General features: G+C 46.8%; 1 protein-coding gene across 2 annotated transcripts in view; it reads right to left on the reverse strand.

The window, feature by feature from the left end:
• Positions 1-5642: 5642 nt before the first annotated feature.
• LOC119180706 (lysosomal protective protein) overlaps positions 5643-22683 on the reverse strand; it is a 39182-nt gene continuing 22141 nt past the window's right edge. Inside the window, exons 3-12 of one of the 2 annotated variants that reach the window (XM_037431836.2) lie at positions 21588-21750; positions 19591-19836; positions 18675-18766; positions 18440-18539; positions 11069-11242; positions 10097-10215; positions 8539-8701; positions 6802-6894; positions 6106-6244; positions 5643-5797 (exon numbers count right to left, since the gene is read on the reverse strand). In XM_037431836.2, coding sequence (XP_037287733.2) covers positions 5682-5797; positions 6106-6244; positions 6802-6894; positions 8539-8701; positions 10097-10215; positions 11069-11242; positions 18440-18539; positions 18675-18766; positions 19591-19836; positions 21588-21750 — 1405 coding nt within the window. In that variant the 3' untranslated portion in view covers positions 5643-5681. The remainder of the gene's footprint in view (positions 5798-6105; positions 6245-6801; positions 6895-8538; positions 8702-10096; positions 10216-11068; positions 11243-18439; positions 18540-18674; positions 18767-19590; positions 19837-21587; positions 21751-22683) is intronic. The other variant, XM_037431837.2, reaches the window with a different exon arrangement.

Consider the following 22683-nt stretch of genomic DNA (forward strand, 5'->3'; position numbering starts at 1 on the left):
CATCTAGAATATGTTGTTGCGTTGTGACAGACTTCCTACCTAGCGCCTTTATGTGGCTCCAAAAAATCCTAGGCGCGGCCTCCTTTTTTTCGTGTATCTCTGTCATCCAGCGTTCACTTTCACCTTTAATTTTTGCCTCTACCAATTTCTGTACAAGGGATTTTTTCTCTAAATATATTTCCCATATTTTTTTGACTTCGTCCTGCGGCCGCTTCTCCTTTTTTGCCTTTCTATGCTCCCGTGATGCTTCGCGTCGCTTCTCGATCGCCTCCCGGATTTCCTTGTTCCACCAACTTTTTGGCTTCCTTTTTCCTTTCCAGCAAACAGTTTTCTTCTCTTTCCCTATCTCCTTCGTCATTAGATGTAACAGCTCACTATACTCCCAGTCCTTGCCTGGTATTTCGCCTACTTCTTCCTCGACTCTTGCGGCTATATTTATTATTTGTTTGTCATTTAAATACGAGCTGCCAGACTTTGATTCCATGCTCATATTTTCAGTTTCGTATCCCATTTGTAATGTTATTCGTTTATGATCACTACCCAAGCTGTTAATGCCTTCCTCGTCTATCCTCATTTCTGTCAGTTTGTGGTAAATTCCTTCAGTCATGAGACAATAATCAATACTTGATTGCTTGTTTCCGACTTCCCATGTGATCTGGCCGTCACATTTAGGCCCCGTGTTAACTATCTCCAGACTATGTTGCTCGCAAAGATCTAGTAATAACTTCCCATTGGTGTCTGAATATCCGTCAAGGTCATGTATGTGGGCATTCATGTCCCCTAGAAGGATGATTTCGGCCCCATTACCAAATTCCTTAATATCCGCACTCATGCAATCCACTATCTCCTGATTCTTTTCTCTGCAGTTATTCCCCGTCCACAAGTAGGCTACCCCTAGCCACGTTTCCTTTCCACCTACTGTGCCCAGAACCCAGAGGTGCTCTGAACACGTCTGTTTCACTCTAACCCATTTGGCTCCGCGGTGAATTAGCATTCCTACACCCCCACCTTTCCTTTCCGATATGGTCCTGTTACACCCTTCCCAAACATAATTTTTAATATGTGGTGGCTCTTCCAAGTCTCTAAGGTGTGTTTCTGTAACCGCATACACGCCTATCTGTTCTTTGTTTAACTGCTCCTCAATCTCTAACCATTTTGCCTTCTTTCTGCCACCCTGCATGTTTATGTAACTAATTGCAACACGCGCCTTTTTCCTTTTTCTTTTACCTTTTTTCTGGTTTTTCGCAATTCTACCTGTCAAAGCGTCCTCCTGGTTGTTTTCCCTGTTACGAGCTACCCCGGACTCCGAAGGGCCCGTGAGCCCCCCAAAAAAGCTACTGCGCGTCCTGCCAGTCGCCAGCCCACCTCGTGTCCAAGCCTCTTATCGAAATGAATCTTGTCTCTTTGGAATCCACCCCACCTGTGCACTTCCCTGTTTAAATCCACTACCTCGAAACCCTTCTCTCGACTAATTCGCCATATCTCTTTGTTTGCGTCGACAACCGCTCTTTGTAGGTTGACGTTGTGTACTGGTACTTCCGGTACTGTGCATACTACAATTTGCACCTGGGGGGACACGGTGCGCATGTCATCCACCCCTTTCGCCAAGGTCGTCGCTAGTCCTGACGATTCTTTTTTCAGGACGTCATTTAACCCTCCCGCAATTACAACGAGGTTACGATTGTTAGCTTTAGCTGCGAGTTGTTCACCCGCTTGACTCATTACTGTCCCCAGCGTTTGTCCTGGGAACGTCCCTATCGCAACTCTCTTGTCGCCTTTCACCCTTTCTTTGATTGCCGCTGCGCATCGGACTAAATTTGAGTCACCGGCGATGATGACCTGTTCAGACATTCCTTCTGAAACCTGCACCTGGCTGCTGACTAGGTGACTAGCGTGAGTCACGGCTGCTGGTTTGCTCCCTCCCTCCCTCAAAACTACTTCCCGGTAGCTGGGCCCTGTGGCCAATGTATCTGCCTTTGTCATGCCTGTTTCCTTCATCTCTCCCGCACGGGGGGTCGTCGCCATAATGCTTCCGCCGTCACCTGCGTCTTCGTTCCCTTTCACGACCTTCGATAGGCCCTTCTCGGCTGCCCGGAGCCTTTCTTCCATGGCTGACGTTTTCTCTCGCTCCTTCGCCAATGCATTCTCCAGCTCTGCGATTTTCTCCATGAGCCCACTCTGGACCGCCATCATATTTTTCATTTTCTCCTCGAACTCGCACTGTCTACACTTGGCGTCATCTTCTGCTTTCTCCTCCGCCCTAATTTCCACCTTCCACCCTACCCCGCACTCTGAACACTTTACGGTCTTTTTGACCATGGCTAGCTCAGTTTACCGATGCCCACGTGTTAGAAAACTGTACTAAAATACACTGGTCTAAGCCAAAATACACTGGTCTACATGGATGGATGGATGGATGCTATGAGCGTCCCCTTTATAACGGGGTGGTGGCAAATATGCCACCAGGCTCGACAAAAAAAAAAAACCTTTTTTTTTATGTTGGCCTAATGCCTCTACTTCGATAAATTCTATCGTAATGGAAAAAAGGTAAATTTTCAGCTTAAGTTCTCTGCCATTTACGGCACACTGTCCATATTTTATTTTTCCAATATTTATTTTTGTCCTTTCTCTCTAATTTTCTGCCACCAATACTCTAACCGTCTCTTACTTATTTCAATCGCGGGTGTGTTCAGCTTTCCATTGTTGTCCCTAAAACCCAAGGCTTCCTGTAGGCTCGTACCCAAACGTACACCTGGGTGGATATCTCCACATTCAATCAGAACATGCTCCGCCGTTTCCTTATCTTTCCCGCAGCATGTGCATTGTTCTTCTTCTTTACTGAATCTTGCTTTATAACTACGCGTTCTAAGGCAACCCGATCTCGCTTCAAACAGTAAAGCGCTTCCCCTTGAATTATCGTAAAATGCCTCCCTCCTTATTTCATTTTTGCCCTTTCGGTAGTTACTCAAAGCCGGTTTTTTCTCCATAGCTGCCATCCAGTAAATCCTCTCCGCCTCCCTGACTTTTCCCTTAACGCTCTTTGTTGACATATGGCTCACAATACCAGCCGTATATTTACTAGTGAGTCTTCTAGTTCTTTTTCTCCACTGTGTGTCCACGCTCTTCCTATACAAATAACGGAACACCTTCTCTGCCCATCTACTCTCCTTCATATTTCTTAGCCTTTCTTCGAACCTTATTTTGCTCTGTGCTTCCCTCGCCTCAAAACCTGCCCACCCCATATCGCCCTTTACAGCCTCGTTTGTCGTCTTCCCGTGAGCACCCAACGCGAGGCGTCCCACAGTCCTTTGATTTACATCCATTCCCGATTGCACCTCTGCCCTCATGCACACCACTGAGTTCCCAACAGTAAGCCCTGGAACCATTACACCCTTCCACAGACCTCGAAGCACCTCATACCTATTGTATCCCCACAACGCTCTGTGCTTCATTATTGCCGCATTCCTCTTTCCTTTTGCTGCCGAGGCTTTTTCCTGTACCTCCATGTATCTATCACTCTCATTTACCCATACTCCAAGGTACTTGTATTCACTTACCCTCGGTATTTCTTGGCCTTGTATGGACACCGTCTGATCACAGGGATCATTGAATACCATCAAACCACACTTCGTTACACTGAATCCTAGTCCAAGAGCTTCACCTTCCCTTCCGCATATATTCGCCAGCTGCTGTATATCATATCGACTGTCCGCAAATAAGACGATATCGTCCGCATAAAATAAACCTGGAAGCTTCTGCTCAATCATCATGCCGCCCTGGGGACGGTACCGCCATCTAGTGAACACTGCAAGAACTAAACTAGAGGTGGCTACATACAGGCTACAGGGGACGCACAGCCCACGCCCTAAGGAGCTTCGCCCTTAATAGGTACATGTGACATAAATTGGCACGCACTACTACTTTATTATAAACTCCCGCACTCATGTCAACAAAGAGATTAGCAAAGCTTTTGGTAAACAGTCCCATCAACGTCTTTCCCGCGGAAACTTTTTTTCCGTTTGACCTAGAGTGCGATTAAGACAGCAGCATGACTATCATCAAATTTTTATTATAATTTTGCTATGTCTGAAAAAGAAAACACTATATTTAGAACTCCTTAGGAACAGTCGACAATACATACACGTTAACGAATGCGACTAAAGCAGAAAACCAAATAAAAATAAATTTATAATTACCGGATTTCCACGCGTCAAAACAAAACAACGATATGATAACGAGGCATATCATAGAGAATAGTTTCGGAAATTTCGGCCATCTGGAGCTCTTTAACGTGCGATTGCGTCTCACTGTATTCCCACATGTAGTATTTCTCTTCCGAAGAAACGTAATAGCTGCGAACGTCATTGAGCCCGCGCTTTTTCGGTTGGCAGCCGAGCACCGTTACCATGGCATGCAAGAATAAAAATAAAGCGAGGATACTATAGTATCCTGTCTAGGTGCCATTTTGCACCTCGCCTTTCCTAACTGTGTTAACTAAGAGAAACCCTAAGCCTGATCCTTGTTCTAAACCTTTCTTTTTGTCTTTTTTTTGCAGCTAAACGAAGGAGGAAGACCATAGCGGTTGATCGGGTACTTTCCGCCCGTTCCAGGCTACCAAAGCCCCATCGGACTTTTATATGATCGATTAACGCTCACTAAATAAACGTGTTTTCATGTTAGGAAAAAAAAGAGGGTGTCTCGATAAATTTGCAGGTGAACGCTCAATGAATCTCAGTGAACGCTCAATGAAGTCCCCCCTTTTCTCCCTCCCTCTCTCTCTCACACACACACACATACACACGCGTATCTGTGGCGTCACGAGAAATTTTACTCTACGTTGAACATGTCCATATATATATAAGTAAATACGTATTTGTGGGATAACAAGAACTTTTATATATAGAAAGAGAGAAAGTAAAAGTTGCAGTTGATTCTCGAAACAGGCAGGAAAAGTGTTCCCCCCTTTCCCTCGTGGCTACTTGTGGCACCGACTTCCGCGTTAAAATGCGCATGTATGTCTTACAAAGCGGATGGAGGGATGGCCGCCGCTGTATAGCTCAGTTGTACAGCTCAGCATGGGACGCGTCATTCGAAGGTCGCAGGTATTCCTCCATTTTTCTGTGTTCGCATTTACATTATACTTACTACTTGTAACATCACCTATACTTTCCGTGGCATTACTTCCCTTAGTTCTAATTACGATTGTGTTTAACAAAGAAAAACGAGCCATTAGGTTTGCATTACTTTCGTTATCGGTAAATAAGGTATTGCAGCGCTTTTGGATAGGTCAAGTGTTAAGGAAAGTTAATTTTTTTTTGCTGCATCACGTTTCAGAAGAAGGATGCAGAAGTCAACTAGCGCTGAAAACTTCTGAATAAATGTGCGCACCGTTTTCGAATAACAAGCTAAACAAACACAACCAAGTATAGTTACGTTCGTTGCTTATTAGCGGAGTGTTCTTTTGGGCTAGTTGGTTCATTTTGGCAGTAAGAGAGTGCCGGAGAAAACAATACACCAAACGAGGAGGACACACACAAAAGGTGCCTTTTGTTCACGTCCTTCTTTTCGTCGGGTGTGTTGTTTTCTCCAGAGCTCTTTTACTGCTTGCTTAGCAAGAACTATGTTGAAAAAAACTATTGGACTGAACGGAAACCACGCTTTTTATTGCACTTTGCAAATCCTTACCATTTCAACTTTTCAATTTTTTTTTTCATTTGAACGTCTGGTTTGTAAGAAAGTTGGTTATCATCACCAGTGATTCCAGCGGTTTGTCCATCGGAACCATGTGGCCGGCACCCTGGAGTGATCAAACATGTTGTTGAAGGAACAAATGCGGCAAGGAAATTCTACACAATAGTTGATATAACCCCTCGGTTACATTAACCCTAACCTGGTCTGACCATTTTCTGTTTACCAGCGCAATGAATACATGCGCACTGGGCGTTGACGATCACGTCTGCCAAAATTTTGGAACGCGGCGCATCGCGGAAGTGGATCAAATTTCAAACGGAACGCTGCTTGCCTATCGTCTTGCGGGCGCGCGCCCGTTAAAGAAAGGGATGACATAGTACAACAAGGAATATCCCTACGTATAAGTGCCATTACCTTGACGCTGCTTGTCTACGTAGACATCCCTGTTCTGACGTCCTCCACAGTAGCCCTTGACACTCGGCCTTGAACGTGACACGTGGCGCAAGGCTGAAATGTGGGCACTCTTTCCAAAAGCGTGAACGCTGTTAGCACGCTGTTGAAGAAAGTGCAACTAGATGTCATTTAAACGGGTCTACGTATGTCTCATTGACATTTCGGTAATTGCGTGAGCCCTTTGAGAACTAGACCTATGGTGAATGACCAGTTATACAACTTCATTAACGAATAAGCAGTGTACCGGTAACAATATGCACTAGGTTTGCCTCAGGTGACGCCGTTCGTCCTTTTTGAAATCGTGCTGCGGTACCGTTGGAACACCTGACATATATAACATGAATTATTGGCTGTGAGACGCGTAGTGATCTATGGGGTTTCGAGTGATAGGCAGGCGATCATGATGTGAACGAGATAGATAATGCGAATACTACGATTGTCTCCTCGAGGCTTTTGAGCCAAATGACCGGGAGGCAGGTGGTACCTCTGGGTACCACCTGCCTCCCGAGGATTCTTAACAATCCCATACGAGGATTCTTAACAATCCCAGCAATATCCGAGGTCAATCTTTGTATTGTTTATAACACGCATCGTTCAAGTTCATATACATGAAGCACTCTATATGAGACATGTAATTGGGATAAAGAAAATAACAACCTTTACGGTGACGAAAGTGATGTTGTTGGCGAAGTTCTCCACGAAACCGGCAATGAGTGGTCCGACGTGCCACATCCTGTACAGCGAGGTGCTCTGTCAAGGAAAATAAGAGGTGCGTAATATAATGAACAGTTTCAAAACGCAGTTCAACCAGAATTAGCGAGGTGAATGCACTTGCAAAAATGCAACCATTTTATTGAATTAAGCATGTGACTTCCACAAGAACAGATAGGCTACCACACTACGTCTTGTTGGCCTTCACGTCATTTTCTTCCCTTTTCCATTATCATGCGTCATTATCACACACACACACACACACACACACACACACACACACACACACACACACACACACACACACACACACACACACACACACACACACACACACACACACACACACACACACACACACACACACACACACGCACACACACACACACACACACACACACACACACACGCACATACACACACACACACACACACACACACACACACACAAACACACACACACACACAGAGAGAGAGAGAGAGAGAGAGTCTGAATCAGAGCGCCACATAGGCAGAGAGGTCGGCCTGGGCTAGTTCGCTCTAAAGTCTGGTCTCCTGTATTTTTAAGCAAACCAACCCCAGCTTTTATAGAAGTTTTTGTTCTTGTCTGGCTACACATTTGCTGATAAAACGGCCACGCATCTGCATTTTAATACAGTGAAAATAACTTCCTCTGCTTGGAAGTACAGTGGAAGTATCTTTCACGCTTTACAAACACACGCGTCGTTTATACGTGCTTCACAATGCAACATGAAATATTGCAGCAATAATGCGTAGGCCAAGCGCCCATTGCCAGTGGGTGTCCGAACATGTGATTATCATCATAGCTTCGTTGTTTAAAGCCACTCACTCGCTACAAAAGGCCCACACGCTGCGCCTATTCCCTTGAGGCCACCTGGTGGGTGCATAGCAAGTTTGAAAAAGGTTTCTTGCGCCAAGTGTTTTAAGTGAGCTCTTGAAACAGGATATAACTATCGCGTTGAACTCCTAAAGGCAAAGCTTTGGGGTCCCTTAATTTTTTTCTTGCTGTTCCTTAAGCTGCGGTAACTCATGTTTGACGGTGACTCATTTTCCTTGATTTCTTTTTTTTCTGACAATGCGATACACATCATGACACCTAAGTAATTCAATCGAACCACTGCCAAGCACCAGTTTTACCCTATGTGTCACACCAATTTTCTTTTGATCCACGGTAATAAAGGTCGACAAATCCAACGCTTGGTCAAGATAAAGAGTGCACAGTTCATCGCAGGGGCGACTGTTGTAGCTTGGAAGGGCCAACGAGAGAGAGAAGAACGCGTATTCTTGACTTTCACTGTTTCAGAACCTGCCGCTAGGTCTCTAGGACACTAGCCCCCGTATTCACAAACGCTCCTCGACTCGACTTTCACCTTTCACTTGACAGAGTTGAGCACTGCGCCACAGCTCGGCTCAAAATGACGCTGCTCTAGTCGAGAATCACAGCAGATTATCGCTGATATGCAGTGACTTGCCGTACCTAAAGATGGCACTCTCATCGGCTCTCTCAAGGGAAGTTGAAGCATTGAGTGAAGGGACGTTCTAGAATACGATGGTAGGCCAGTTGACACTGTCGCCATAACCTTGAAATCGAGCTCAATTGTATACGAATACACAATATCTAAGGTCGAGATGTTGCTATGTTCCTTATCGAGAAGTTTTTACCTTATATCCCAAGCTGCGAGTGAACCATTCGCCTCCTTGGAAAGGGCAGGCCATGTCAACGTCGCCGTGATAGATCAGCGCTTTGAGATGGCCAGATTGGGCCTGCAGTTGTTGGACTACCTCCCGCATGGTCAAGTGCTCCTCGGTGAAGTTTAGGACTTTTCTGTAAAGCAGCACGCAGAAAGCGGGTAGTTCTGAGTGATGCACGTGTACGCCGTCGTCATTTGCAACTTTTTTTTGCTCATATATTTACAACCATCATTGCACGAGAAAATAAAACACACAATAAAACTCACACTAAAGAAAAGCGACACAAAGGAGATCACCTAATTGAGCAGCTTATTTTCTCTAGCTATTTGTGATCCGTCTACGCGAATGAAATTCTTTTATGAGAGTTTGGAAGGTAAAGCGCTAGCACCACTATATTATTAGCATTAATACAAAGGGAAAAACCTCTATAAGCTAATTTTGAAGGACGATTGATTGATGTGTGGGGTTTAACGTCCGAAAACCACCATACGATTTTGAGAGACGCCATAGTGGAAGGCTTCATGAATCTCGACCGCCTGGGTTTCTTTGAACAGCACCCTAATCTGAGCACACGGGCCTACAGCATTTTCAGCTCCATTGAAAATGCTGCCGCCGCAGCCGGGATACGATTCCTCGACCTACGGGCCAGCAGTAATTTTATTTACTTATTTTTTAAGGGTGCTTTACAACTCAATCAATCCACGGCTTTTTGATATAGTGAAGCCCCGCCGCGGTGGTCTAGTGACTAAGGTGCTCGGCTGCTGACCCGCAGGTCGCGGGATCGAATCCCGGCTGCATTTCTGATGGAGGCGGAAATGTTGTAGGCCCGTGTGCTTAGATTTGGGTGCACGTTAAAGAACCCCAGGTGGTCGAAATTTCTGGAGCCCTCCACTACGGCGTCTCTCATAATCATATGGGGGTTTGGGGACGTTAAACTCTACAAATCAATCATTTGAAATAGGGAACACTGATAAATTTACTGCACCAAACAGAGCCAGAGTAATAACTTGATCCTGTATTTTGGTTGCTAGCTTTGATAACATGTCGTTCCACGGCCAGATACGTCTGTTAAAGTTAGCTGCTCCACTTCTGGGGTAGTCATTTGGCCGGCTTCTAGTACCAATGTATCCGTACTAGAGGCGTCTGCAAAAAGCTTAGTCTGTACTGTGAAGCCAGAATAAAGTTTGTTCTCTCACCACTGTGAGCCCCGCCGTGGTGGTCTAGTGGCTAAGGTACTCGGCTGCTGACCCGCAGGGCGCGGGTTTGAATCCCGGCTGCGGCGGCTGCATTTCCGATGGAGGCGGAAATGTTGTAGGCCCGTGTGCTCAGATTTGGGTGCACGTTAAAGAACCCCAGGTGGTCTAAATTTCCGGAGCCCTCCACTACGGCGTCTCTCATAATCATATAGTGGTTTTGGGACGTTAAACCCCACATATCAATCAATCAATCATCTCACCACTGTGAAGCCATTTGGCAACTTTGTGCTTCTCAAAAGTTGAATAAGTTGAATTAAATTGAATTCACTTACGAGCACGGCACCCACACATGAGGAGTCTGCTCAACGTGCAGCGCTTCGATGACGTCACGTCTGTTGTAGTAGAGCAGCAAGTTGTCCTGGTTGTAGCAGTTATGGTCTGCGTCACTGTCCTAGGGAGGACAAAGCACATCGAGGTGTCATGCCATTGTTGCGAATAAATAGAATATACCAGTTGGCACAGCAATTATACTAGAGCGGCATTTATAGACTGATGCTCTGTTGGGACATATTGCGCCGTGGACGCAGATACATCAACAGCCTATACGCTATACAGCTACACGGCATATTCGATACATAGGACTAGATGATATACGCCTAGACGGTATACGGCCATGACACACTAAAGGAAGCAGTAAATTCAGAATTAAGATTGCTAGAAATATCATGAACGTCAGGAATGTTTTTTAGTCAATATGTATGGTATCAGATCAAGTTATGGGTTGTGTGTATGCTGTTACTAAATGTTGGTATTATTGTGAAAAAAAAAACGTTTTACGCAAGCAAAGCGAGGCATACGATAGCTGCACACTTCCGGGCTTTATCTCTTGGCCACAGTGACTCGAAGATTGCTGACACATTGCAGGATTTCGTCAAGGGTTCGTCAAGGGTCAATCAATATTTGCTCTTATCTGTTACTTTTCCAAATTCCTTAATAAATTCCAATGTTTCAATTTTCAAATTTCAATGTTTATATTCTTTTACTGTTTATTATTCCATTAGTAAATCTGTCTTGTATAATCTTTCTTTTTTTTTCTCTTAAATATACCAATCCTAATCTTTTATTAGAAATTCTATGAAAGCTCTCCGGTTCCTGGCCAATCCACCAGCGTGGGTGTGCACCAAAGATTCAAGGAGCTTGACTTGATTTGACGTGAATACACACAGAAGTTGTCAAGCTAAGCTTTCTCTTCAATCGCATCACTAAACCGATGGCGTGTTCATACGAGCGTTCAGATGCCTCACCGAGGTTCGCAGGCCGAGTGTCTTGGTCAGAAGCTTCTTCGTTGCGTATTGGCTGGTGATCTCCGGATGCCGCCTCGACAGCAGTTCTCGTGGTAGCGTTTTAATTTCACATGGCACGTAGAGGTTGTACAAGTTCAGCCCTTCCTCTAGGATGATATCGTAAGCGACGTTCACCTTCAGAACGAAAACGAAGTTTCCAACGTGCGTGTAAATGAACTAGGCAAGAACGGAATGAGTACAGTAGGTAATGCGAGCACAACCCGAATAAATATGCCGCTAAACGGCTGCGTTACAGTTACGTTGATTAAAAAGGTCGAACAGCGAAGATAAATCAAGAGGACTAATAAAGAATACATCAATGAAATCAACAAAATGATTTGACACGCTGGCGTTATTTATTTATTTATTTATTTATCTATTTATTACATACTGCTGAGCTGTTTACCCTTACTTGAGAAGAAATGGGCATATATACCGAACTTCTTACAGCAAAAATAGTGCAAATTTACATATATATATATATATATATATATATATATATATATATGGCAAGTATAAACATCAGGATTAAATAAGATTTCTAAACATTTCGCCGGTGCTGACAGTAACAGCGAAAACTTGTCTAGAGAGATCATAAGATCTCTACAAGAAGACACTAGCTAATGTTGAGTAATCGAGTTATCTTCCTTAACTCAACCCAGTGATATATATATATATATATATATATATATATATATATATATATATATATATATATATATATATATATATATATATATATATATATATATATATATATATATATATATATTGTTAAGCGGTTTATTGACGGACACTCAGCGATGATTCACGACAGCGACAGTCAATGCGGGGATCGACTCTCTGCACGAGCTGCTCTTCTTCTTAAGAAAAAGGGCGACCCACTAGAAGGCGCTGAAGAGGATGACCCACTGTTCAAAGGCTTTACCACAACTACCCCGGGTACGAAAAGGGAGCCGCCTGGCGACCTAACAGCTGGTTACAATGAGCGGGTCATGGTAGGCCTTGAGGCGCTCCACGTTAACAATGTCGCGTCCTCGACGACGCATGTCCGAAGATTGTTCGATGGGTTCAATCAAGTAGTTGACTGGGGAAGTGCATTTGACGACACGGTAGGGGCCTTCGTATTTAGGCAATAGTTTTGAAGATAGGCCAGTTGCAGTAGTAGGGATCGAGAGCCAGACGAGCGCTCCAGGGAGGAATGTGGGTGCAGTAGTACTGGCGTCAGCGCGAATGCTTTTTTGCCGCTCTTGATCATGCGCAGTAAAGGTCTTTGCAAGCTCTCGACATTCTTCAGCAAGCTTGGCTGTAGCAGAAATAGGTGCCCACTCAGACGGATCTGGCCTGTACGGAAGTATCGTGTCGATGGTGTGTGACGGGTGCCTTCCATATAATAAAAAGAAAGGTGAAAAGCCAGTAGTGCTCTGAGGGGCGGTATTATATGCGTAGGTGACGAAGGGTAGAATGGAATCCCAATTCGTGTGATCGGCGGTGACGTATTTGGAGAGCATGTCGCCCAGCGTACGGTTGAAGCGTTCTGTGAGGCCATTCGTCTGCGGGTGGTAAGCAGCAGTTTTGCGGTGAACAACGTTGCACTCTTTGAGAATGGCTTGAACGACTTCAGACAGGAAGACACGGCCTCGGTCACTGAGCAGTTCCTGGGGTGGGCCGTGTCGCAGGATGAATCGTTGGAGCAGAAAGGAAGCCACATCGCTCGCTGTAGCCGCGGGAAGAGCGGCCGTTTCGGCGTATCGCGTGAGGTGGTCCACAGCAACAATGGCCCAGCGGTTACCAGCCGACGTTAGTGGAAGTGGCCCATACAAATCGATGCCAACGCGCCCAAACGGCCTGGCAGGGCAAGGTAGAGGTTGCACACCTACCGGCGACAGGTGCGTTGAAGTTTTGCGGCGCTGACATTCTATGCAGGAGCGAACGAATTTCTGCACGTAGCGGTACATGCCGCGCCAAAAGTACCGTTGGCGAATGCGGTGGTAAGTCTTCGATACCCCGGAGTGCGCACACTGCGGATCAGAATGAAATAATTCGCATATGTCAGAGCGCAGACTGCGAGGTATGACTAGTAGCCACTGGCGGCCGTCACCGTTGTAATTGCGTCGATGGAGGAGGTCGTCGCGAACGGCGAAATGGTGGGCTTGACGACGCAACGCGCGAGTGGATGGAGTGGATGGATCAGTCAGCAAGTCTATCAGTGAGGCAATCCATTGATCCTTGCGCTGTTCAGTAGCAATAGCATGAATGCTAATCGAAGAAATGGCAAGGTGAGACACTGAGTTGTTGGCATTGTCGTCAGGCAAGGGAGAGCGCGACAGGGCGTCGGCGTCAGCATGTTGCCTTCCATTGCGGTACAGCACGCGGATGTCATAGTCTTGCAGGCGAAGTGCCCACCGGGCGAGACGGCCTGAGGGATCTTTCAATGACGACAACCAGCATAGTGCGTGGTGGTCGGTGACGACATCAAATGGGCGACCATACAAATAAGGTCGGAACTTTGCAAGGGCCCAGACGATTGCCAAACATTCTTTCTCGGTGACTGCGTAATTAGTCTCGGCTTTAGTAAGCGTACCGCTCGCGTACGCCACGACATATTCCGGAAACCCTGGTTTGCGCTGCGCAAGGACAGCGCCGAGGCCGACACCACTGGCATCCGTGTGTACCTCTGTAGGGGCCGTAGGGTCGTAGGGGCGGAGTATGGGAGGCGACGTCAACAAACGACGAAGTGTTCTGAAAGCGTCGTCGCACTGTGATGACCACGAATGGAGAGGCCCGTTACTTCCGAGAAGCTTCGTCAGCGGCGATATGATAGTCGCGAAGTTTCGAATGAAGCGCCGAAAGTAGGAACACAGTCCTACGAAACTGCGCAGTTCCTTCACGGATGTCGGCTTGGGGAACTCGGTCACGGCCCGAAGCTTGGTTGGATCAGGGAGAATTCCGTCCTTGGACACGACGTAGCCGAGTATTGTCAGCTGCCGAGCTGCAAATTGGCACTTCTTTAGGTTCAGTTGCAGACTGGCGTTTCTCAGACGCGTTAAAACATGCCGAAGGCGTTGAAGGTGCGTCGAGAAGTCAGGAGCGAAAACGACGACGTCATCGAGGTAGCACAGGCACGTGTGCCATTTCAGGTCACGCAGAACTGTATCCATCATGCGCTCAAAGGTGGCGGGCGCATTGCACAGCCCAAACGGCATAACGTTAAACTCGTACAAGCCGTCGGGGGTGACAAAAGCGGTCTTTGGTCGAGCGTCCTCAGCCATAGGTACTTGCCAGTACCCTGAGCGCAAATCGAGGGATGAAAAGAATTCTGCTCCTTGCAGGCTGTCGATCGCGTCATCTACCCGCGGTAGTGGATACACGTCCTTACGAGTGATCTTGTTGAGGCGCCGGTAGTCCACACAGAACCGCACAGAACCGTCCTTCTTCGTGACGAGAACGACAGGAGATGCCCAGGGGCTGCTAGAGGGGCGAATAACATCGCGGCGAAGCATGTCGTCGACTTGCTCGTTGATTACACGGCGTTCTGTGGGAGATACGCGATATGGACGTTGCCGCAGCGGTGGCTGTGTGCCTGTGTCGATGCGATGCGTAACGGTGGATGTGCGGCCGAGAGAAGGTTGAGCGACATCGAAAGAAGAGCGGAATTCTTCCAACAGGCCCAAAAGCTGGGAACGCTGGCCCTGCGTAAGGTCGTCGGGTATGCAGGGACCGAATATATCATCGGATGATGAAGCAGATGTCGAAACAGCACCAAGCGTACAGGAACTTGGGTAGTGCATGTCATCGGGTTGATCCATAACTTGCGCGTCTTCGATGGGTTCCACGCTGCCGAGACATTCTCCTCGCACCAACGTAACGCTGTACGGAGATGGGTTCACAACAAAAATAGTGGTGATGCCGTGAGTGAGTTGGACGGTCGCGAAAGGAACCAGCAAGCTTTTTCTTATGAAAACACGATGAGATGGCGAGAGGAGTGCAGCGGTGTCAGAAAGGCTTGCGCAGTAGAGCGACACCGCAACGGACGAGTTTGCAGGCACTTGAGTGTCGTCTCTGACGAGTAACTTTCTTGCAGCGGATGGACTGTCGGCCGGCGTCAAAGAAGAGAATGGCGCGAGTTCTATTTCTGCTGGTGCGCAATGAATGACGGCGTCGTGGCGGGAGAGAAAATCCCATCCTAGGATGACGTCGTGAGAGCATGAAGAAATTATGATGAATTCGACCGCATACATCACGTCCTGAATCATAAGGCGGGCTGTGCACATCGCTGTAGGGTGAATTCTTTGGGCGCTGGCTGTACGGAGGGAGAGCCCGCAAAGCGGCGTGGTCACTTTGCGCAGTAATCGGCAAAGTTTTTCGTCCATCACGGATACGGCGGCTCCAGTATCTACAAGGGCAGATGCACGAACGCCATCCACAAGCACGTCTATCACGTTCGACGGGCTTTCCTGAGGGCTTCCGCAGTTCGACAGCGTCGCAGCCCTTGCCTCGTGGACTGCGACGACTAGTTTTCCTGGTCGCCCTCGAGTGGACGTGGCCGCATCGGTGACAGTGAGCGACGTCGTGGAGATGGTGAACGGCGGGTAGACGGAACGGGGCGGGACGACGGTGACATAGGCGGCGGTTGGTCATAAGAGCGTCTTGACTGGCTGGGAAAGTTGGAGGCGACCTGCGGTTGCTGCACACGATTGCAATATCGTGCCACATGACCGACGCAACCGCAAGCAAAACAGATGGGGCGATTATCAGCAGTGCGCCATTGGTTTGCTGGTCGCATCCATGTCGCAGAACGCGATTGGCGAGCCGGCTGCTGATATGAGTGCATGTTAGGCGGCACTCGGGGCACGTGGGTGACGCCGGCGTATGTAGGCGAGACAGGTTCTCCAAAGGCCTGGGGCCTCGCGACGGTTTCGGTGTAATTTAGCGGAACAGTGACAGAAATCGGTGGGGGCGGCCTGGCAACAACTTGGGCGTAGCTGAGTGGCACAGATGCAGGAGGTGGCTGGTGGTATTCAGGGACGACCTCCGCGATTTCCTGCTGAATGGCTCGGCGGAGCGGAGGTAGAAGTGTACTTGATGGCTGTTGAGCTTGTTGTGGGGAAGCAAAAGCCAGTAGAGAGACCTGGCGGGCAACTTCCTCACGCACGAACGACTTGATTTCGGCGAGCAAGGTTGCGTGGTCTGGAACTGCTGACAAGGCCGAGAGATCAGCATCACGTGGTGGCGGACGACGGGTCATCAAGCGCTGCCGCCGCAGCTCGTCGTAACTTTGGCATAACATGATGACTTCTGCCACAGTGCGGGGGTTCTTTGCCAGGAGCATGGTGAAGGCATCGTCGGCGATGCCTTTTAGAACATGCGTGATTTTGTCAGCCTCTGACATGTTCGGGTCGACTTTCTTGCACAAGTCAAGGATGTCCTCGATATAACTTGTGAAGGACTCACCGGTCTGCTGGGCTCGTTCACGTAAACGCTGTTCAGCTTGCAGCTTACGAACAGCAGGGCGGCCGAACACGTCGACGACAGCGGTTTTAAAAGCGGACCAAGTCGGGAAATCAGATGCGTGGTTATTGTACCACATTCCGGCCACACCCGCAAGGTAGAAGAACAGGTTACCTAGTTTAGCTGCCTCATCCCAATGATTGGGGACGCTCACACGTTCGTACATGGCAAGCCAGTCCTCGACGTCGGTGCCATCCGCGCCGGTGAAGACAGGAGGGTCGCGGATGCGGGGGACACCGGGACATGGCGGCGACGTAGGAGGAAGGGTTTGCTGGGCGGCGTCTTGGTACATGGTTGGAGGCACGGTACGGGATCGAAGCTCCAAGGGCATCGAATGCTGACCGAAGGTGTTTGAAGGGCACAGCACTCTCAGCACTCTCCACCAAATTGTTAAGCGGTTTATTGACGGACACTCAGCGATGATTCACGACAGCGACAGTCAATGCGGGGATCGACTCTCTGCACGAGCTGCTCTTCTTCTTAAGAAAAAGGGCGACCCACTAGAAGGCGCTGAAGAGGATGACCCACTGTTCAAAGGCTTTACCACAATATATATATATATATATATATATATATATATGCAATTTTATGATGAATTTAAGTTACAGCCATGGCACAGCCTTCTTCACAGAATGAAAAATGAACAGGGCATGTGGCGGTTTAGGGGTCGTGTATAATACACAAAATTGAAGCATTACAAGGAAGGATTAGGACCAAATTAAGTTTTTCTGTAGAGAGGTCATGTGTTCCCTACCTTCCCAGTACTGACGCAAGCATTAAAACAGGACATAAAGGGGCCCTAGAACACTTTTTGAGCACGGTCAGAAAACGCTGTCGATCGGTAGTCGAGGCTCCAGAGAACACACGAGCCAAATATAGCACAGCTCACGGCCTGTAATTTGCAACAAATTCTCACACTAAGCTGAAAATCTCTCTCTCTCTCTCTCGTGAAATGACGTAGGATTCCCAAAATCATTGCGTAAAAGCCAGTGTACCAGCCGTTGGCTGATTTGAGCATGGCGCGCTCATTCATTACAGGGATCACCACGGGAGGTCGCGACTTGTCCACACGTGCGCACGTGATCGCGCTGAGAAGCCGCGCATTCGAATAAAAAAAAAAGAAAAGAAAAGTGCTCAACGTCATGAGGGCGCACGTGACGTTTTTATTCGCTTGTGTCATTGCTCCCTGCTAAGTTTTTAGTCCTTTTATCGGCAACAGGAAGTGAGTAAGTGAGTGAAACAACCTTATTATGTCCACAATAGCCGCGAGTTAACTCAGCGTCACCTGGCTAGGCCCACTCGGGGACGGTCAGGTTAAACCTAACCGCCCTCGTGCGGGCCCTCTGGATGGCCAGAATTTGAGAGGTGAGGTCCTTGGCCTTAATCAGCTTGTTCACTTATGCTTGTTGAAAAGAGGAACTGAGAAAGACACAGCTTCATAGGGCATGCTCGAAGTTTCCATAACCACCACACAAGGGGCAATCCGGGCGTGAGAACCACTAGGGGTATATTCTGTGCAGTGCCGAAGGGCTCGGTTAAGTTCTAGTTTGGAGAAGTCTGAGAGTTACAGCTTGGAAAGAAAGAATGAAATTGCAGCGTGATAGAAATCTTTGTAACTCCGCTCACTCTGGATGATTTCTGAAAATTTTGCGGTGGCGAATTCGCGAGGCAAAAAGCTTTTTTAGTGAATCCATTAAATGTGTGCCTGGAAAAGTACTGCAGGGCCCCTTTAAAACACAGTGAAACATAAAAAAAAACGTGGACGGATAATATTCCACCCGATAAACGAAATTCATCACTCGTCTAGAAGCGAACACGTACTGGGTCAACGCAGTTTGGGTCGTGGGTGTACCAGGCGAAATCGCACGTGTCTTTCGAGACAGTACCATTGCAGCAATGCGTCGTGACGTCGTCCCAAAGGCTGCAAGAACAGAAAAGAAGGCATCAAACATTGTATTTGGAAAAGCTACGCCACAAGGCAAGCCCCGAGACACGGGCTGAAGCCCCGCAACCAATCAGGATCGCGAAACGCGAACCAGATAGATGAAAAGCTCACTCGTCTCCGAAGAGGCCGTGGTAGTAGCCGAAAAACATGATCGCCTTGCCGTGAATCTCGAAATCCACCGCCCCGTTGCCGATGGCGTAACCCTTGGCGAAGGAACGATGCGGATGAACTCGTTAGTGAATTCCATCAAACGCAGAATGACGTCGTAGAAGTTAAATTTGTATAGGTACGACTTGTATCACATGTGTTTCAGTATATGTATACACTGCGAAAAGCACACTGTAGCAATATTCTCGCAACAAAACATAACAATACCAGTACTACCCACTTGATACTTTGCCCATTGTATTGCATTTATTGACTTGAATGTAAACTTTCGACAGAAGTCTGTCTGATTGGGTATGAAACTGGGAAATGATTTAGACTCCAACCGAAAGTTTATTTATTGTCATAGCCATGGTACAGTGAACTCCAATCAAAAGTAATAAAATTTCATCGCAAAACTTTAGCGCGACGCCTAGCATGCACGTTAAAAGCAATAGAAGTCGTAGCGTTTTTTTTTTTCATATCTCTGACTCCTCAGATTTAATAATGCTGTGCGATCAATGCGAGCAGAGCATTCTGCAAATCAATTGCAGAGCCGCAGTGCCGATACCTTTCGAAGCAATACTGAACAGCCGAGATTTCAAATGAAGCGATTATTTCATAATTTTGAATCGCAAGACCAATGATTGAGTGTAATTTCTGAACCGCAATGTGTTCTCACTAGCGGATAATCGAGATATTGATTAGCAAATATTAGGCAGGCATTCATATCTCTCAGCAATAAAGAGAAACCCGCCTGAAAAGACCGTTTTGCGCTGGCTGTTAAAAAAATTTTTGCTTCCTTTCTTTTTTTCAACAGTATGAACTGAAGGGAAAAGATGCACTTTATGTCATAAACTATCGCCCATGTAAAGCTGCGTACCTTGAGGTTTATCCCGTGGGGTTGCTCGAGGAGCCGTTGAGTAAGCAGGGGAACGAAAACGCCGGCATAGCTCTCGCCAGTCACGTAGAACTCGTTCTGCCTGAACTGAGGGAAGTTGTCGAAGAACTCCAGTACCGCCCGGTAGTTGTCTTCCGTGGCCTGGAAGTCGTCACTGGAGTTGCTCCCGGAAGGGTCGTACGAGTAACCGACCCCCGCCGGAACCTCAAGGAATATCACGTTCGCAACCTACGTGTTGAAACAATAGAGAGTTTTAGTACTGCGTACGCTGCGTACGTGGCGGCGTTGCGTACGTAAGGACGCCACGTTCTGCGTAGTGCGCATGCGCAGACTGCAACGCGCACGTATCGCATCAAGTACGCTGCCGCTACGTACGCACGCATGAGATGCGTGCGTGCGTACGTATGAGGTGATCGCGCCGCTCTCGAACAAATTCGCGACAGCGCGAGACTTCGTTTTGCAAAATGGCGGCATCGAAGGCAAGCACCGACCGGCTCTGTGGCTTAAAATATGGCCATAATCTGGCTATAACACTTGGATTGGCTCACATTGGCTGTCAACAACACGTACTTCTATTTTGATATACCAGATGACGCAACACGCTTCACGCTCGTTACGTACGCGGGTACTACGGCGTACTAAAAGCCGATTAGTGGCAAACGGCGCCACGTAACGCAAGGCGCTTGCGTGATGCGTACGTAGCACCATTCCGCAGTACTAAAACTCTCTTATGGGTGACCGCAAGGGCTGACGTTGCGGCAGTCGGAATGAAACGCACAGCGGGAATCAGTTGATATAGTCGCGGACAACATTTCTTGGCAACGAAGAAAAAGCTATACGGGCGTGGAGCTTCCGCACGTGCATACTTCTACGAAATGTATTCCGGTTTGGCCAGAGTCTCGTAGGTCTATGATGACAACGATGGCTCCGCCCTGTTACCGTTGCGTATATACTGACGCAGGCACAGCTTAGCGTTTCAAGTATACATGTTAATGGCGGGCTTTACTCACGCGCGCAAAAATGAAAAGAGGTAACGCATGAAGTGGAATTGCAAGTATCTCAATGACGCTTACTGCTTCTTGTCTCAAAAAGCAGCATGTAAAAGATAAACTTCAAGTTTTTACATCTTACACAGAAAATACGGACGCATCCCTAAAACTATACATATATTGGCGGTAGGACACACACGATTTGGCTCTGTAGCCTTCACTTCATTGCGTTGCCAGTAATGGCGTAATCATTGTTCAGGCTAGGTAAAGTAACCTCAAGGCAAGCAATAAATCAATGAGAATAGATAAATTCTTCTTCAAAAGCACTAATATTGCTACTTTCAGTGCCATAAGTTTATCACTAAAGGAGCAAATAAAAAAAAACGACAGAGTTTCATGCTCAAATTTCGCGTCGAACTATCATGGCATGAATATGAGAGAGGTATCGCGGATTTCAAAGTGTTTTTTTTTCTTGTATTTCGGGTTTATTGCCTGAAGAACACTCCCTTAAATCGCCCTCAAGGGAAGTATACCTAATATTCCGTACGCTTCGTTCTATGACGTCATCATGACTCGTGCGTAAAGTTCAACGCGGTACCGCCGCTTGTTTTTTTTTTTTCGCACGTTTTCTAGTTAACCAAACACTTTCTGGCAGTAGGAGTTGCATTTTTTGTATTGCAAATGAATAAGCAGTTATCGTAAAAAGCATATTGTTCTAATCAGTGTGTCCCTAAAGTCTGACATTTTGCTGTTTCTTACAGTTACACCCGTCTTAGTTTGAAAAATGTGACGCCTGCAATATAGAAAATGGAAAAAAAATGCACCATGACATGTGAATTTGTAATGTTCAAAATAAGGTCCTCAAAGTACACCAGGTAGCAAACGATCACTGCTCCTTCGAGACCAGATTAAAAGTAGCTTTAGCTGCCTTTGAAAGATTAACGTGTGGTTGCGTACCGACTCGATAAGTCGAGCAAAACGGACACTAGCCTTGTTCCAGCTGAACGGGTTCAAGGTTACGTTCACGCCCGAAGGATCGATTCGGAACGGACCCAGCTCCATGGAAAGACCAACGAGTGAGCTACATCCGGGTCCTCCATTCATCCACAGCAGCACCGGATCCTCGGTCGGAGAGCGCTCGCTTTCCAGGAACCTTGGCGTAGAAGACAAGAATCATAAACAAATTGTTCGACTGTGCAACGAGATTCCTACGATACGGTAGGGAGACTACAAACATCGCACAATTTAGGAAGCAAATTATGCATGTAAAAATTTGAGCACACTTGTAGGATGACCGCGCTGAAAGTATGTGATGTATGTAATAAATCTTTTGTAATCATCGTTTTCTCATTACAATTTGTATGTAATTGAACGTATGGTAATAATGCTGTTGATGCCTCTAGTATTTATCGCTAAAAACAGCTTTGTTTGAGTATTTGACTGATATTGCTTCAATTGTTGTAGCGTTCCACGTTTGTTTATTGTATACTTGTACGTATGTTATTGAACATTTATACGTGTTGTTTTGCTGCGCCTACCTCAAGTGCCTCCCGAAAAATGGGCCGATCCAGGAGACACATTCCTCTTTCGACCCCTTCATGGACATTTCGTTTAAATGCCCAAATAAATAAATAAAAATGACAAAAATAATGTCAGCTTGTATTTCAGTTCAGAGTATAGTGTAACAGAATAATGAACACATGAGAGTATCATAAAACTCATTGGTGTAGCGTAGACGGAATGAAGTTTCGATGTAGAAACGTGCGTAATAAAAAAAAAGTCTTTTAAATATAATCTCCAATGGCTCACGCAAATCATGGCTAAGCAGTGCAGTAAAACTACAGTGTGCGTTCTCTTCAACATTGCTCCCAATGAATGCCGAGAACGTAATGATGGTAGCAGGTGCATGCATTTTTTCATTGGGATGACACCATTGTTATTTAAAACTTTCAGCACGTTTACTACAAACTCCACAGTAGAGAAAAACACTGCATGCCGATAAATAAAGCTATCATAATGCACTCAGACGCAGTTCTACAGTACGTCAGCAACAGTAGGTTTCCTTGTTATCGGTGATTACTGATAC

Source organism: Rhipicephalus microplus, chromosome 10 (assembly GCF_043290135.1).
Source record: "Rhipicephalus microplus isolate Deutch F79 chromosome 10, USDA_Rmic, whole genome shotgun sequence".
In the NCBI taxonomy this organism is placed as follows: Eukaryota; Metazoa; Arthropoda; class Arachnida; order Ixodida; family Ixodidae; genus Rhipicephalus; species Rhipicephalus microplus.